This window comes from Lygodium microphyllum, chromosome 6 (genome assembly GCF_053477565.2).
Source record: "Lygodium microphyllum isolate KBCC chromosome 6, Lygodium_microphyllum_v1.1.10, whole genome shotgun sequence".
Lineage (NCBI taxonomy): Eukaryota > Viridiplantae > Streptophyta > Polypodiopsida > Schizaeales > Lygodiaceae > Lygodium > Lygodium microphyllum.
This window is the reverse complement of record NC_141140.1, coordinates 138383769-138402539: the sequence shown is the minus strand read 5'-3', so window position 1 is coordinate 138402539 and position 18771 is coordinate 138383769. Positions and strand designations below refer to the sequence as shown.

Genomic DNA, 18771 nt, shown 5'->3' with positions numbered 1-18771 from the left:
CATTAGAGTGACTGAGCCTCGAACGATTGAAATCAAGAAACCAAACAAGACTATTCAAAGAATAGATCCTTAGCCTAGCATGCTTAACAAGTGCATATCAAATATACCCGTCAAGTGTACACAAAGGCCCCTGGTGCCCAAGGAGCTTGCACTTTCCCAAAAGGATAAGGAGCATCTTAGGTGCAACATTGCTCATGGTAAGGTTGATTGCTCATCAAACAACTAGTAGAATCATTTAACCGCCACGAGCAAATCTCTCAACCCCAGTGCCAAGTCCACCAAGGAGTCCCAAATCTCTTATACCCTCTTTCCCTAAACGGACACAAGAAGCACAACAGTAGTTTTCAAGTGCAGCTGCTCAATCCCAATCTCTATCTCCATCTGAGCTTCCAAATGTCCAAAAGGCGGGACATGACACCACCCTTAGCTCTTAGCCTAAGGATATGCATGTGCAATACAAGTGAATACGCAAAGGGCAACAAAAGACACAGCCACTTCTGATGTGCTTAAGGGCTTGACACTGCAGTCTATCAATAGTGTCCAGTCCACTGAACTAGCCATTACTACTTCCAATCAAGAATCACAGTAGTCATAGCCTTTGGCCGGACGATGCCCCTTATGAAAGGTGTCCTTAGCCATTCACCGGTGGAAGAGGTGTCGCAACCAACATCCTTGATATCTCTAGCACTACCAAAGCACCTAAAGCCTAGCCTTGAGGAGAAACCTCTCGAAGATGTGTCCAATGAGATGGCGCATCTGACCAATCAACCTAGCAAGGTTGTTCAGCATGTCACAACTATGTCCCATGAGAACACACCAAAGAAAGAGAGAGCTAAGGCCCAACCAAGCACATCAATGGCTAACCTAGTTCAGGGTCCTGAGTCTTTAAGGGAGACACCTTCATTGCACACAAATAAGAGGAGAACACAATGAACACAACGGCAATTACAAGTGGTTGTGGATGCCAAGAAGATTGAGACCAAGAGCACTGAAGAACTTGGAAATAAAGCATCAAGTCCACCCACTAAAGATCCCATTGCCATCTCCCCTAACAATGGTGAAAACTCAACAACATCCATGTCTTCTGATAGGTCAAACCAACCATCACCATCAGCAGTTGCTTGCAACACTCAATCCACCAACAATAGAACTTGCATTGACTAATCAAGAGTGGATACAACACTGTCACAACAGGGTGACAAATCTATACCGGTCACATCCAAGAAGAACCATGACGCAATAACAACAAAGCCTTAGGAGAAACATGGAAACCTCAAGGACATAAGAAATCGTAGAGTTGACCAATCTTGCTCATCTAGGCTTGATCCCCTAGCTATGTTAAAGCCTAGGGAAACTCCTAGAACCTTGCATGAGATAGCAACTGCGTAATCCCTCATTGAACATAGAAGTGTCATAGAATGCTTAACTGAGTTGGATGCTAAGCTTAAAGTATTCACGTGTTTCTACGTCCTTGCAGACATAGGTGCATTCCCTAAGGAGCAGCTTGAGGAATACTTGCCATTTCCTCTATCCTAGGAAGAGCGAGAATATCTTGATGAGCACTATGACAAGCTCCTACATAAGCGCATGCAACTCATCTCTGAAGAGGAAGCCAACAACTTACTCTTGAGTGGGACATTCAATGATATGTTGTGCCAACCAAATATTTTAGAGATAGAGCAATTAAAGCAACAATCAGAGAGTCAAAGTCAATTTGAAAAGCGTTAGTTTGAAAACCATGTTACAATGGCCGAATTGGGATCCCAGATTATAACGGTCTCAAAGGAGCAATTGGGCCAAATGGCGGTCTCAAAGAGACCCAACCTATGTGGCACCAACTTCCTTTCAAGTCCTGACTGCCATTAGGGGTATGGACTTAGCCGGAATCAGCCAAGAAAATGCTCTGGTAGATAAGATTCTCACTGAGGAGGAGCTACATGTTGCGAGTAGGCTCGGACAAGGTACCATGCTACTCAATGTTGCAAAATATCTATTGTTATTGAGTAAGCTGCCAAGAGTACTGGATGCGTGTGCCACATTCTGGTATAATCCTGAGTTCTACAACTATCCTCACGAAGTGACATGGATGCATAAATTGTACATAAATGAACAATGTGTTTTGTAAATTTGAATAAATAATATCCAAGTGAGCACACACACAAGCAATGATAGTCAAGTGCAAGGAGAAAAGTTTGGGTTTGATATAAATGTAGTGTCTCCCTCCCATTGATCAAATGGATGTGTCTTGCCCATATTGGCTACACCTATAAGATTGCCACTCTTGTGATGCCTAGATTTTTTGAGCCATTTTCACATGGAACTTCTTTAGTTGCCGCACCTATAGGTATAACAAATGTACATGAATCTTCTATTTTTGCTTAGGAGCATGACCTACCCCACTAGGCTATATACACTTAGTGAAAATGTCCACTAGTGCTATATATATGAATAATGAGAGAAAGAGACTCATAGAATGTATACATGAGTTGTGTGAGTAGATCTTTTGGTACAATATATTGGATAAATGTGATAGAATCCTTGTATGAAGAGTTTCTAGTACCTTCTCTAGACTAATTCTTTCTCCATAGGATGGATGATGGAGCAAATATGTGTTTATATGTCCTATGGAAATTAAAAGTGTTAAAGGTAGTAAAGAAATACATAGGGAAGCTTGCATAGCTAGGGTAGGAGGATTGAAGGAAGCTCAAAGATAAGGTTGCTTCCTCTCCACAACAATGGTGGTGGTAGCAATGGGAAGTGGCAAGGGCATGACAAGAGGTGGTGTGAGTCATGCATCACCTTGAGAGTAGCAGCCACATCATCTACTTGGAGGATTTTATGAGTTCTCTATTTTTTATGATGGATTTCCCATTTTTTGTGTTACTTGTAGTATGAACCTAATTCTAATAATAATTATTTATCATTCTTATTGCAGCACTCCATTACAAATCGTAATGCTATAATCCTCAAAACAAGACTGTAAAGAGTGGAATTAGGGGCATATAAAAGGGCAAAGGACACATGTACATGATGTCAATATTTTTACACAATAATACAACTTTGTTCTTCTTCTCTTTGTAGCTCCTCTTCTTCTTTCATAGTGTCTAGCCATCTCTCTTCTTCTCCCTTTTCTCTCTCTCCATTTCTAGTCTTTCTCTCTCATAATCACTCTCTTTCTCTCTCTTTTGCACTCTTTCTCTCTTCTTTAATATTCTCTCTCCTATTTCTCTCTCTCCAATCCTCTCCTTGACAAGTTGTATCAAAGCATCTCCTTCTTTTCTTCATATTCAGTCCAATTTTTCATCATAAAAACCAATTTTAGACAAGTACTATGGGTACAAGACATGGACAATGACTAGCAATGGCTTGTAGGACATCTATAGTTGGAAGAAGACTAAATCTAAAGATCTTTGGGACATGTATGGTGGTGGAAGGACAAAATAGCAGGTCATTATCAAATTTTCATGCAATTTTTGGAAGTATTTGATAAAATAGGGTTGCAAGCTTTAGTGAAGGATAAAGACTTGGTTACTTTTTCAAACAGTAGGGTTTCTTCTTTTCTTCCTAAGGTCCTCTTCAAGCTTTCATGGAGTACACCACAAAGATGTCTGCTTCTCTTCTTCATCTTTGTTCCCTACCAATAATGCCTTGGTTTCCTGGTATCATATAGAAAAGATTGAGCACTATTGTTAAGACATATAACTCAGGAGTTGGGACTACCTGTTCAACATAGTGTGCATTAATTCTACAACTTGTCTTTTCTTTATCTTCTTTTAAATCATCATCTACTTAGCTTTTTGACAAGTGGACTTAATCTACAAGCCATTGATAACCAATGAGGATGGCTCCTACTTCAACCTTTGCAAGCATTTCAATTTGGAATAGTACACATATTTGCAACCGATCAATAATGAGTTTGATCTCTGTTTAGAGTTGGAGCTATTGTGCTTGCAGATTTATCAACACTCTAGAAGTTTGATGTCTCAGAAGACTTGGTTTTTGGGCTATTAGGAGCTTAATCTTGCATATTTTCATCTTCCTTTTCATTAAGCTTTATTTCGCTTCCCTAGCCTTGGCCATGGCGTGTACGAAAGATGGCATATCATTATCCCCAGTGGCAACTATGAGATGAACAACTGTAGGATCTGAAGCTACTAGTGAGATCACAAGCTCATCTTAGGTGCATCTAGTTGCTTGCCTTGAAGGAAATCTCTCTTCTTGAAGACAATGACAACATCTTCTTCAATCAATCTATAAACAACATGCTAGAAGACAATCACTACAAGGATATGGAGGCATAGCGATGGCGCTTTCTGACGCAAAATAGCAGCGTCGCTATTTGCGTCACTATTAGTGTCGCTAATAGCGACGGTGCTCAGACAAAAAAAATACGGGTCAAAACTCCAGTGCGTTATTTTGCGTGAGTACAGGAAAGAGAGAGCGAAAGGGAGAGCGAACTCCATCTTGCATTTGACAGGGAGAGGGAGAGAAAGACGAAGAAGGAAAGCTTCTCATCACCGCTGATGTCGTTTGCGAAGAAGAGGAGGAAGTGTACGGAGGGCGAAGAAGAGCTGTCGTCGCGAAGAGGAGCCGCCGAATCCATCCTCGAGCCTTTACGGTGAATTCATTGTTCCTTCTTGCTTTGTTTTTGTGTTTTCTCTTTTTTTTTACTTGTTTTTGTTAAAAATCATGTGTATTGAGAGAGGGAGAGGGAGAGGAAGAGAGAAAAGGAAAGAAGGAACGAGAGAGAGAGAGAGAGAGGGAGAAAACATTAAACATAATAGGGAAAGAGAGAAAGAGGGGGAGAGGGAGAGGGAGGGAGAGAAAATGAGAGAAGGAGAGAAAAGGAAATGAGAGAGAGAGAGAGGAAGAGAGAAAAGGAAAGAAGGAACAAGAGAGAGAGGGAAAAAAACATTAAACATAATAGGGAAAGAGAGAAAGAGAGGGTGAGGGCGAGGGAGGGAGAGGGAGAGGAAATGAGAGCGGGAGAGGAAGAGAGAAAATGAAAGAAGGAATGAGAGAGAGTGTGAGAAAACATTAAACATAATAGGGAAAGAGAGAAAGAGAGGCAGAGGTAGATGCAGAGGGAGAGGGAGGGAGAGAGAGAAGGAGGGAGAGGTTATTATTGTTGTTGTTATTGTTTTATTTCTTCTTTTCTTTTTTTATTGTTTGTTGTTGTTGTGATAGTCGTAGTAGTGGTAGTAGTAGTGGTAGTAGTAGTGGTAGCGATAGTGGTAGTTGGAGATTAATTTGTTATTTTATTGTTTGTTGTTTTTGTGGTTGTCGTGGTAGTGGTAACAGTAGTGGTAGTTGTTGTTTAATTTCTTATTTTCTTGTTTGTTGTTGTTGTGGTAGTCATAGTAGTAGTAGTGGTAGTGGTAGTGATAGTAGTAGTTGTTGTTTAATTTCTTCTCTTCTACTTTGTTGTTGTTGTGGTAGTTGTAGTCATGGTCATAATCATCATAGTCGTGATTGTAGTAGTAGTACTAGTAGTAGTAATAGTAGTTTTCTCGTTTGTTGTTGTTGTTATTGTTGTTGTAGTTTTTTCATATTTTCTTGTTTGTTGTTATTGTAGTAGTAGTAGTTGTTGTTGTTGTTGTTGTTTTTTCTTCCTTTCTTGTTTATTGTAGTGGTAGCGGTTTGTTGTTGTGGTAGTCGTATTCGTATTCATAGTCGTAGTCGTAGTCGTAGTAGTAGTAGTAGTGGTTTTCTTGTTTTTTGTTGTTGTTATTGTTGTAGTTGTAGTTTTTTTTCTTTTCTTGTTTTTTATTGTTTAGTTTCCTTATTTGTTGTTGTTGTAGTAGTGGTAGTAGTAATTTTCTTTTCTTTTCTTGTTTGTTGTTGTTGTTGTTGTTATTGTTGTTGTAGTAGTAGTTGTTGTTATTGATTTTTCTTCTATTCTTGTTTATTGTAGTAGTAGTGGTAGTGGTAGTGGTAGTAGTACAGAGAGAGAGAGTTGTTGTGGTGGTCATAGTCGTGATTGTAGTACTAGTACTAGTAGTAGTAATAGTAGTTTTCTTGTTTGTTGTTGTTATAGTAGTAGTTGTTTTTTTTCTTTTCTTGTTTATTATTGTTTAGTTTTCTTGTTTATTGTAGTAGTAGTAGTAGTAGTTTTTCTTTTATTTTCTTGTTTATTGTTATTGTAGTAGTAGTAGTTGTTGTTGTTGTTGTTGTAGAGAGAGAGATATATGTTTTATTAAAGGAAATGAGAGAGGGGGAGGAAGAGAAAAAGGAAGAAGGAACGAGAGAGAGGGAATAAACATACAACATAATAAAGAAAGAGAAAAAGAGAGAGAGATGAAAGGAGAGGAGATAATGAATGGATAAAAAACAAAGAGAGAGTGGTAGCGAGGTCCGGTGAGGTCTGGTGCAATACCACAAGATGAGAAACACTTTGACATACGTTAATTTGTGGGTGGGTGGGTGTGTGGGTGGAGACTTTACATACATTAATTTTTACTTAGTTATAAGAGAAGAAATCCCTTCTCATACAATTTAAGAAAGAAAAAAAGAATGATAACCAAAACAAATTGTTTGTCGTGACGTAAACAAAATGGAAAACGATGAAGGTCGTGATGTTCAAGATCGCGAGGCGTATCTTAATCAGTGTGTCCCAGGTCCTTGCTCTCAAAGTAAGTTGGCAATTAGACAAAAACGTCAATTTTCTATAGAACACATACAACGCTTCGACGAGTTTCAATCTGAGATCATTAATCAAGTGATCTCAGATTTTGAGAAAATTGTAAGAAAAGTGTATATCAATCATGCACTGTATTCGCAAGCTAATTGAATACCATATACAAAAACATTAGGTGTGGCTGGCGAATGTTCTATCTAGGGAGGTGACGTCTTGTCCTAAGGAGAAGTGCACCCTTTGCGGCCAGGTAGAAGAGTTCGTGGGCATGTGATGGATGGAGTGCATGAGCCACTTCACCACTTGGAAGGTACTACCCAATCTATACCGTCAATACCAGAGGAGACACGCAACATTCCAGCCTTACCTACAATCTTGGAGCGTGAGATGGAGGCAATGATCGATGCATTGATGCCCATGGATGTCGAGACTTATGATTCGCTTAGAGAGGAAGCATCCATATCATTATATGATGGGTGCCGAGTATCTCGCTTGAAGACAATGCTTGCACTCCTAAGTGTGCAAGCAAAATACGGGTGGAGCGATACGAGTGTGACCGAGTTGATCAGGTACCTTGTACGTACGCTTTGTTGATTTCTTTTTAGCACTATCATTAAAAACATTTGTGCTTTTTCAATGTGTTTTATGATTTTTTTAAGGTTACTGAAGTATCATATATTACCACTTGCAAATACCATGCCTGAGTCTCATGATGATGTACATGTTTTACGAAAGCTTGGCATAGACTACAACAGCATCCATACATATTTCAATGATTGCATATTGTTTTGAGTTGAATATGAGACTATGGAGACATGTCCAAAGTGTGGTCCTCATAGGTATCGACAGGACTTGCAAGGGCAATCTATCCCTCAAAAATTTCTTAGACACTTTTCGCTGATCCCCCGCATAAACCACATGTTTCGTACATCTGGTATGGTGAGCTTGACAATGTGTCATGTGCAGAATAGGTCCACAGATGGAGTTCAATGGATATCAACAGATTCACGCGCATAGAGCCACATTGACTCTACCTTCCCAGGCTTCGCCCGAGAGCCAACGAATCTTCGACTCCGTCTTGCAATGGATGGTGTGAATCTATTCGGTCTGCGTTCAACTTCTTATAGTATGTGGCCTATAGTCCTTGTCAACTACAATATCCCTCCATAGCTTTCTATGAAGAAAGGACATCTCATCCTTAGCTTAGTCGTTCCCGGCCGCTACAAAGTCAAAAATATGGACGTATATCTTTGTCCATTGGTCGATGAGCTTAAGATTTTGTGGGAGGAGAGGGTCACCATACAAGATATGAGCAAGTGCGATGGTCGATGGTCCGCCAATATTTGAGCCATTCCGATGCATGACTTTCCAGGATTCGGAGAGTGTGCAGGTAAGTAGGCTTCCGTTCTCGTTGGTAATATCTATCATAGCTTGTTCAAGTTTGTATTCACTAGATAGAGGTGTTGGGATAGGTCTGGTTCTCTTAGGTTATCATGCATGTCCATTGTGTGGGCCACAGTTAGACTCCCGAAGGTCACAAACCATGAAGAAGATGGTATATCAAGGACATGCTGCTTTCTTACCAAAGGGTCATGAACTCAAGGAAGGTTTTCTTGGACAACCTCCAACATGTATGAATGCCCAAAGCTGGTATGAGCTGAGAATGGCCCACAGGAGTCACATCCAAATGGAATGCGACGGTTCTCAGTTTTCTACGAGTTGCCATATTGGACCCATTTATAGATCAACCACTTATTGGATCCCATGCATATTTTCAAGAACGTGGGCAGCTTGCTATGGGACCACATCATAGGAAAGGGAGACACTATAGGGGCACGAATGGATTTGAAGGAGGTAGGCAAGATGGAAGCGCTTTGGCCGCAGTCGAGTGCTGATGGTTGCTTGCAACTACCTTGCGCTCCTTGGGTTTTGTCCACTAAATAAGAGCATATTGTGAAGCAAATAGTCAAGTCTATCCAGACTCCGACGGGTATGATGCGTTCTCTCAAGTCTAGGTTTTCTAAAGACGACCAATTATCAGGGCTAAAATCCCATGATTGGCATAAGATATGTCAGGTTTGTACTACGAATGGATTATAAGTGGCCTGCGTATTTCGCTATTTGGAGTGTAGTCATTGTTCATAATTCTTTCTCATTTGTGATAGTTTGTACTACCGATTGTGATCACAGGATGCCTTACTCCAGAAATACGTGGAAAAATTTACAGGTTGTCGACTTTAGTGCAATGGATCTTACAGAAGAAGATTAAAACGTCCTCAATTGAATCCGCGAGGCAGGGAGCAGTGGAGATGGTCTATCTCTTTGAGAAATACCTGCCTACCAACATGCTCATGATACAAATCCACCTTCTTGTGCATCTTGTAGATGAAGTGGAGATTGCTAAACCTGTCCATACGCGATGGATGTTCTTCTTGGAGCGCTTCATGAAAATCGTGAAAGGCTTTGTGCGATAACGAGCTCGGCTAAAAGGTAGCATAGTTGAAGGTTGGTTGGTATCTGAGGTGCTAGTGCATATTTCACAATGGCTACCAACGGTGGATTCAGACAACAGTATGCTATGGTCACTGAAGGATGATGATAGACTGATCGGAGATGTGGTGGTTGGAAATGGGGTAGAAAAAAGAATGGATGCTACAATGGAGAAGAAAGTGAATCGCTTTTGTATGTTGTACCATGCCTCTATGGAGATGTGGCTCGCTAGGTACCAGTAAGCTAGGTAAGATCGAGAAGAAGCACGATCTGAATTTCAATGTAGTACGTGCCATCGACCAATTCGATATCCCGAGGGCATGGAGGAGATGTCGCAGTTTATGTCAACGTGATGGTTGCATGGAGCTTTTACTATAGCATCTCACGATGGGGCAGATGTCTCAACCGAGGAGTAAAAATTCTCGAGGAGATGTAGTCCAAAGGTGATGATGTGTTTAGGGTTTGCCATATCTATATTTTATATACGATAACTAATTGAGTGTTTCAATTTAGATTACAAAATATATAGTGTAGCATGGTCACGCGGATGGCATTTTCTCGTGGAGCGTATTAACAAAATGTGCTCCACAACAGACTGTGGTATCATGGCAAGGTTCGAGCAAGAGAGTCGATAACGAGCAACGGATCCAAACACGATTATAGATGAGATGGAGTATTTTGGGAACTTGCAAAGTATTGTTACGGTGGATTACCATAGCTTCTCTATGATACTATTCGATGTGCAGTGGTTCAAAGTGGTACTTGAAGGAGCTAAAGCACTAGTTTGATGAGGTCCATCTAGATTTCTCGAAATAGATTTCGAAAAAAAATAGACGGATTTGCATGGCACCTTTATGTTGCCGTCCCATTGTGAACAAGTGCATGAACTCATTTGTTTTTTAATTGTATTACGACATGGTACATGTCACAATAGTTAAATCTCTCTTGTACGTGATTGTGAACAAGTAATCTTCTATCCAAACTCCTAACAACCTCAATGGTGGTATGTTATACCTTCAGCTCCCCAAAGTGCAAGAGTATATGATCAAAGCGATGTTCCAAGCATAGATTAGGACAATATGCAAATAGAAAGGTCGATATTGCAAGGGGTGGAGGCCACCGAAAGAAGACGAGCCAGCCTCGAGTGACAATGATGGAAATACAGGAGTCCAAGAATTCTTTGAGAACGAGGTTGACTCATCCTTTTGTGGTGACATGTCTATCGACATTCCACTGTATGCCGAGTTGTGTCAAGAGATTGACATGGAACCATAGAATACTTCATACTTGAAGCATCCAGCTACTCAATTCGTTGACGAATCACTTATAAGGGTACATAAGATATACATTTTAAGTAAGATAATTTTTAAAAGATTTATATTACTGTGCTTTGTATTATTTAAATTGATTATGCTAACATCATTTTTTATCTGTGTAGGTGACCTTTGTGGATACTTACATCATCAGGATGAGTCGAGGGATGAGCAATAAGAAGTTACAGGAGATCTTCACATGCATGTCTCCAGATCAGATGGTGAGATTCAGAGATATGGCGAACCAGGAGTTGTCTCAGACACCGTCAGGCCACTCTATTAGATCTACTTTGGTGTAATCTGATGCTTCAGTTTTGAGCAGATAAGGTCAATGCTCCAGACTTGGGTTAGATGGAGGAAGTGGTTCAGGGGGATGCTGCAGAGATCCGGATGCAGTGAGCCTGCGATCGACTCATGATATAGGTGCTACTCCTCACTCTCGTGGCGGTTTTAGAGAGCGTGGCTCAGGTGGTTGCTGCGGAGGCACGGACGCGGTGTCTCCGTCTCGTCGTTTTATTGGAGTTGCGTCACCTCCAAGATTTGTCACACTTGTGGAGACGTCTACTCCACTCACTCCGGCTTTTACTCAGTCGTCCGTAGGTAGCACCCCTATGGGTGCTACTCTGATAGATACTACCCCAGTCGGTACATTAGATGTATAGGGGTCTCCTAGATATGCCCAGGAGTGTGGTTGCAGGTGGGAGAGGACCCATCTTAGGCATATCCCAGAGGGGTATGCCTACCTTGTAGATGATAGGTCAGGAGCCATCATCATGAATGATGAGGGAGGAGGGTGATGGCTCTCATGAGAGAGTTGTGCCAACAAGTTTTTCGACACAACGTCTTTGATCATTGGAAGAACATACGAAAGGGGAGCAAGGACTACATAGTAGCATCCTTGCATGAGGAGTTTCCGGTACCAACCACAATAGATAGGTTTTCTACGAGCTGGATGATGGAGTGCATGCGTGCATATATATCACATAGACGATCGAACACATGCAAGGCACTCAAGAGTGGGGCTGCAAAGCCCGAGTGGCTAGACGTGGAAAACTGGCACCGATTCAAGGAGGAGGCTATAGATTCTCCAGGACGTTGGAGATAGCAACACAAGGCGGTGAGGGCATGACTAGAGGCCAAAGTGGTCCATCATCTAGGGAGTGGCGGCCACAGAACATATCTCGAGGACTTTGTAAGTTTTTTTTTAATTTTTCTTGCTTATTTTTTTGCAATATCCTTTTTACTGACAATCGTCTTTCTAACTATTGTATTTTATTTTCTTTGCAGCACTCCATTACAAATCGCAATCCGACTGGCCTTGAGACTCGATATGTAGAGAGGCACAGTCTCACTGCATTGATAGATCGATTGTATGGATGTGGTGGCCCTGTAAGTCACTCATCTTTCTTGTTTGTAGTTACCATGTTTAATTAGAATGCCTTATTGTATAGTGGACTGATGTGTAGTTGTTTCTTTTTTTGCAGAGTTCATTCGATGCTTCTTTGCGCCGGGACGAGGTTTCGGATGGTGATGATCTATAGCTCGCCCTTGGATCCCTGTAGCTCACATACCCTTCTTTTTTGGTCACGTGATTTGTGTAGACATTTTCTATGTAGTAGTGATAACTTGCCATGATTGTACCGGTTGCTTTCATTATGTGATCATGTATTTATTTCATGTATCAGTGTTATGATTTAACTACACTTTGTCTTTATTTACATAAGCATTGTACACATTTATGAAACTATTTTGTATGGCCCAAATAAAGTACATAGTGCTATATGTGGCAGGGCAACTGTCCTACCACAAAAAAAAAATCCATGTTACCATCGCTGTTAGCATCGCAAATTTACTGCACGCATCATTATTAGCATTGTTATTAGCATTGCAAAGTGTTGTTATCAGCATCGTTATTTGCGTCGGTATCAGTGTCGCAAATGCGATGCTGATACCAATGTAAATAGCGACGCTGATAACAATGCTAATACCGACTGTTCTATGGCGTTGCCAATAACGACACTTTTTGCAACGACAGGGGCGAATTTCTTTATTTACATTTTTGTCGCTTTTAACGTCTGTATAAGGCCTATATCCTGTAGTGCGTGAGACAAACATAGAGAGAGAGGAATTGATGTCAAAGCTTCAAGAGACCCAAGAGTAGCTATATGAATAAGAAAGCAATACTATAGGCCAACACTGATTAAAGACAAAGTTGCAAGCAACATAAAGGACATCAAATGACAAAAGTAAAGTCCTTCTTCGAGTCCATGTATAAGTCTGCTGGGAAAACTTAGCAATAGTAATATAAAATTCTATAGGATGCTTATCTATTAGGGTTTAAGGCATCCATTGCTATGAGATATGACCTGGGCTGAGATAGCTTGTTGCAAAGAATGATTGTCTTCATCGTGTCTATCTACTTCAAATGATTCTAAAAATGAGGAGTACTAATGCTTTTTTGCACCACTCAGTAGCTTGAATTGACTTGAATAAAGAAATCAACATAAAAGCAACTAGGGCATTGGCATTAGAAATAGAAAGCCATCTAATCCTATTCCACCTAAGACACTCAAAATCCTCCCATTGATTGCCTTCAGTACACCTAAAATGTGTCAGGCTTTTATAAAAAAAAGCAACAACCACTATAGAATTTTTTCCAGTTCTTCCTTACAAACAAACTTTTTTGCCCCACTCCCACTAGATGATGACAAAGGGAGTTGTGTCTCACTAAGTTCCTTCTTAACATATCTGACATCACAGCACCGTAACCATGTGGTCCATACGTTTTGTGAAGTAGGGCAGTCATGTCCTCTTGCTTCTTGTGATGCCTACTCTCTATCGGTGACTTTGCTCTTCAAGAGGGAGCTCCTGGGGATCCTTGACTACTCCCCCAACCCTTCCTTGACCTTGTCCAGCCCTTCCACATGCCCCAAATCAATTTTTACCAACTTGAAGACTTGCAAAAAATTTGTTTTTCACTTCAGCCCTCCCTTGGCACTTATTGGCAGCTTGAAAACACTTCATTTGGCACTTGGGAATACCCCCTTGATGCTCGATATTGGTGGTTATCATTGGCATTGATTTTTGGACTGATTTTCCTCAATCCAAGATTATTTTTCATAGTCCACACGCAATCACAAACAGTGTTACATCAGCACTTTATGTTTATGCTTGGTTGGTATTGACATTGGTTGCTCGATTGGTCCTGAATGCACCCCGAATGTATGCCTATGATGTGAGATGCTTTTTGGGCTGAATTTACCCAATCATTGATTGTTTTACATAGTCCATAGGCAGCCCAAAATAGGGCAGTCCTTTGTCATTACACTTTATGCTCATGCTACATAGTCATTTGATGACCGATTATGCCCGGTTGGTGCCTATACATACGGGAAAGTATACCTATGGTTTTTCTATGGTTTTAAGCTTGGATTGAGCCATTGTTTGCTCAGTTTTGGATGTTTATTTGCTACTGGAATATTCAAGGCTAAATTTCTTTTGCTTATGTTTGGATATACCTATTGCATTTGGGCTATGTCTTGGATGTATACATTGATGTACTCGGGGATCGACATAGAGCTTGTATTTTCTCTCGAATCATTGGTTGAGCTTGAGCTCACTTTGCATTGCATTGGGATCTTCATCTTTGATGTACTTATGACATGTACTTTGCTTATGTCTGAGCCGTCTTGACATGCATGTCCTATGCCACTACTACTGGCCCGTTACATTGTTTGGAGTTGGATGCTACTGAGCCTTGCTTTGGCTTTGCCCGCAGCTTACTTGACTATTTCTCGGCTTGCTAGAGTTATAGTTTGGATGTATTTAATGTCTATGGATGCTATGTACAGATGCTACATGGCCTATATGCTCATGAGGTCTTATTGATGCTTGATCTTGGATATTTATGGCTTTTCTTGATATTTATGGCTTTTATGCCAATGGGATGCTTGATATTTACAGCTTGCCAGAGTTACAGTTTGGATGTATTTGATGTCTATGGATGCTATGTACGGATGCTATATGGCCTATATGCTCATGAGGTCTTATTGATGCTTGATCTTTACAGCTTCTTTTCTTGATATTTATGGCTTTTGTGCCAGTGGGAGTGTCTTGATATGCTTGGCAAACATTAAGCAAGCGCTTTATGCTACTTGATCATTCAGGTACTTGAGATTGGGATCTTCACTTGGATGTTTCATGGTTGATATAATGTGGTCCTCACAAATGTATTTGGACTGATTTGGGCTTTGTACTTTCTGAGCATATATTTATTTGTGTCAGGTCTTGCAGTATTGTGTACACTTTGCCCTATTACACAAGGGTTGTGCCCACTTACTGAGAGATTCATTTGACATGCTTGGGTATTTGCTCGATGTCCATATGGTTGTCACATGTTGATTTATGTCTGCTTGATGATAGTTATGCTTTGACAGTCAGTGGTGGTTGACTTGGTGCATTCATTTTGCCTATAGTTTGCTCTCATTGTACCTGGCTGAAAATTTTTTACAGCAAGCAGTTATGCACGGAGTAACATGAAATTTTCATGCTGAATCATCTTGATTTTGTGTACCTTTGATGGTACTTGGTGGGTAGCATCATTAGCTACTAGTTCGTTGTCATTTTGTCTTGGTTTTGGTGGTATTTTGGCTATTTACAGCATAAAACAGCAAGCAGTTTTGAACTGTATACACCATTTTGGACTACAGTATGGCATCTTCTTCCATTGACGTTGCTATCTTCAATATCACTAAGGTTGATGGTATGAATTATGTCTATCTGAAGAGCTAAGTTCGGCATGTATTGGTGCAGAAATTTCAGATCAAGCCACTAAGTATGCATGGCAAGTAGCTTGAAACTATGACTGATGAGACGAATGGGATGAGCTTGATGAGTTATGCAAGTCCACCCTTATCATGTCTCTCACTGAACAGGTGTATTACAATGTGGTTGAGGAAGCACAAAGTGCTTAGCAACTTTGGGATAAAATTAAGAACCTCTATAACAAGAAAAGTCCAGTAAGTCATATATATTGGTTGAAGCAGCTTATGGACCTGTGCATGCTGGAGAATATGACAATATCTGCTCATTTGAGCTACTTCCATGCTATTCTCAAAAACTTGACTTTGCAAGGTATTACCTTTAATGATGAGGTTACTCCATTGTTTTTTCTTGGGACTCTGAGCGAGTCATGGAATGTATTCCATACTACCTTATGTGCTCCTCCTACTATTTTGAACTTGCCTGATGCAGAGAGTGCTATTGTGCAAGAAGAGATCAACCATAAGAACTTGGGTGCTTCTCGTGTGTTGCATGTGTTGATTGTTAGAGGCAGAGATGGTAATCGAAAGAATGACCATGGATACGGACATGACAGAGACTCGTAGAAGTCTAGGTCTAAGTCACGTGGTAAGTCACGCAGGAAGTCTCATGCGAGAAATGCTAATGTGACATGTCATCATTGCGGCAAGAAGGGTCATATATGCCCACAGTGTGAAGAGTTGCACAATGAGAAGCGCAATGAGAAGGGGAAAGACAAAATATAGGAAAAGTCCTCTAATCATAGCATTAAGCCTGTGAAATCTAGTGTGAAAATCTAGCAGATAAATGTCATGCAAACTGATGACACCAATGGGGAGTACATATTTGCAGCTAGTTCTTGTGATGCTACGTCGTTGATCAAGGTTCACTCTATGTATGTGCAGTGTCGGCTTTTAGATTCTGGTGCTTCATTTCATGTTACACCATGTCGTGAGTGGTTCCATTCCTACCGCACTGTCTCTGGTTCAGTTCGCTTGAGTGATGACAGCATGTTTTATGAGCATAATAGATCCCTAGCATTTCAAGTTGCTTTTTCCAAAATCAATTATTTTTAGCTTGAATTCCCAATCTAAATATAGCTTTTTCATTCAACATATGAGAATTATTATGCCTACAGAATGTCCAATACATGAGAGAGTCCTAAAGAATTATGGATCTAAAGATCGAGCAACTAACTACTTTTTATGGTACACTGAAGAAGTTGCATGCAAAGGAATTTGTTGTAATGATGTATGTTGAAGAGCGTAAGTAGAAATTTTGAAGTTTTGAATATGTAACATCTAGAGATTGGATACCATACAACTTGCTATAGGTAAGTTGAGCACTTGCTAGTAAATAGTATGCAAAGAGATGTCTATCCCAACATTCATATCCTTTGTCGTGGGCTAGATGATATTGACATCAATGTGCATGATTTGCAAGTTTGCGTTCTTCCAATTGACTATGTTTATTTGATTGATTTGATTCTCTTATTTGCCTTGTTATTGTACAAAGTAGTTGTATATATTAGCTATGGTTTTGCTTCTTGGTCTTGTTTTCTATTTCTCTTTAATTCTTTTGTGTATATTTTGGAGCTGTAATTAGACTTCTTCATACATTACAATAATGTGTGTCCAGTTGTGTTATTAGGCAACTTTCTCTGTTTTTCCTTTTCTACCTTTGTATTCTACAAAGAAGGTTTACATTCATCCTCTATTTTATCACGACTGATTTCAAACGTGATTGATTACTCCCTTGCTTATTAAAGTGTTCCTTGCCCTCTTTTCTTCCTTTGTCTGCTTGACTCTACTTCGTTCATATGCATACCCCTCTCCGAGGCCATAGTGCATACGATGCATGCAATTTTCTTTTCTTGAGGCTGCATGACTTCTAGTTCGTTCAGAGGATGCATGCAATTTTCTTTTCGTCAGGCTGCATGACTTCTGCAATTTTCTTAGGCCATAGAGTATGAGAGAGAGAGAGAGAGAGAGAGAGAGCTAACTTTCTCTGATGTACTTACAGCATGGGCCTCGATTTCGATCGGTAATCTGTATTGATCGTACGTGCAACGCCGGCATGATGGCTATAACCCCTGATCAGCTTCAGCTGATTCCTCTTCGCCGCCATCTTCTTCTTCTTCTTCTTCTTGGTTTAATAGCGATTCAAGATGTGATCTGCAGCTCCGGTCATCGTCATCAGCTGCGGATTAACGATGCGTCTTATTCTTCAGCTTCTACTGCATCGTCTTCCATGTAGCACAATCATGATATTCGCGGGAATATGCAGCTGCTGCAGGACTCCATCGTCCCGCCGTGGCTGGACTCGTTCGGCGCAGCCCCCAACATCAGCCTCTCGGTGTGCTTTGACGCCGGCCGCAAGTGCGTGCGGGAGGCCGGGCAGCGCTTCTCTTTCAACGACACCTCCCTCCCTCCCGTCGTCACAGTCTCCGGGTCCGACCTGCCTGGCTACCGCGGCCATGCCTTCACCTTTCTCATCGTCGACCCTGATGCTTTCAACCCTGCGCATCCCATTGGCCGCGCCGTCGTCCATTGGATTGTCTCCAACATAATCATCCCGCCCTTCCTGCACGATCATGCAGATTCTTCGTCTTCGTCTAATTCTCTAGGTGCAGACCATTGTGTGGTTAGAGACTGTACTCGTGAGTTCTGAAGTTGCATGCAGTAATCTGTTAGTAAGTAGTCTACTGTCTGCAACCAAAGAAACTACTTGATGGTTTAATTTACCATGCAGATGTAGAGAAAAAGGGCACTACAGTCTTCAACTACTTACACCCTACGAAGCCCACATCCCTTGCAAATGGTCCATACGGGATCCATCGATACTACAGTCTACTCTTTAAGCAGGTACGTGTAGCTCACTGCATAGACGTGATACCTCTCACATCTACAACACATCAAAATCTTAACGTGAATGATTCTCAGTTTTGCCTAACGTTGATGCCCTTCTCCTGATGATTGCCTTGTGGTCTCGATTACCCTTGGATGGATGCAGGGTTCTCCGATGGAGAACGTAAAGAACGTGACAAGTCCTCTTCTATTCAACACCCGCAACTTCACGACAATGTACAATCTTGGATATCCCATTGCAGGAAAGCTATTCACAGTAGATATTGATGCCCCCGCCTAGTTACAACCTCAATCCTCGTAACTCGCAAAGCCAACAACCAGGTCAAAATTCATTTCCATAGTTTTAATCCAGCTGTATTCTTATCAGCTTCGGTTTTTAATTACCTTAACTTCTTTTCACAATTGCATCCTGTTGTTATTATGATCAGTCTAGTCTTTCAAAAACTAAGAATATATATACAGGCTACTCACCATCTTAAACTTGTACAATCCCATGGTAGTTCTCATTAATGTGGATCTCATTCCATGGAAAATCGCGATACTACTTTGGCTACAAAGTATCAAGTTGCCAAGTATATGATGTCTCCCACTGAATGTGTTTTAATGTTTTTATCAAATAATGCAAAGGATAATATGATGTCTCCCATGTTGATGCCATCCTACTAGA

At 40.8% G+C, this 18771-nt stretch overlaps 1 protein-coding gene across 1 annotated transcript; it reads left to right on the top strand.

The window, feature by feature from the left end:
- The first annotated feature begins 17517 nt into the window (after positions 1-17517).
- On the top strand, positions 17518-18384 carry LOC148035196 (protein TERMINAL FLOWER 1-like). Its single transcript, XM_087680784.1, has 3 exons — positions 17518-17896; positions 17989-18101; positions 18250-18384. Exons 1-3 carry the CDS (start codon positions 17518-17520, stop codon positions 18382-18384), a joined length of 627 nt encoding a protein of 208 aa, XP_087536910.1.
- The last annotated feature ends 387 nt before the right edge of the window (positions 18385-18771 follow it).

Bases quoted from the DNA above. Each gene is read 5' to 3' on its own strand.
- LOC148035196 (XM_087680784.1), top strand. From the start codon at position 17,518: ATGCAGCTGCTGCAGGACTCCATCGTCCCGCCGTGGCTGGACTCGTTC. The intron at 17,897-17,988 runs GTGAGTTCTGAA...TTTACCATGCAG, and splicing joins TGTGGTTAGAGACTGTACTC to ATGTAGAGAAAAAGGGCACT. The intron at 18,102-18,249 runs GTACGTGTAGCT...GGATGGATGCAG, and splicing joins ACAGTCTACTCTTTAAGCAG to GGTTCTCCGATGGAGAACGT.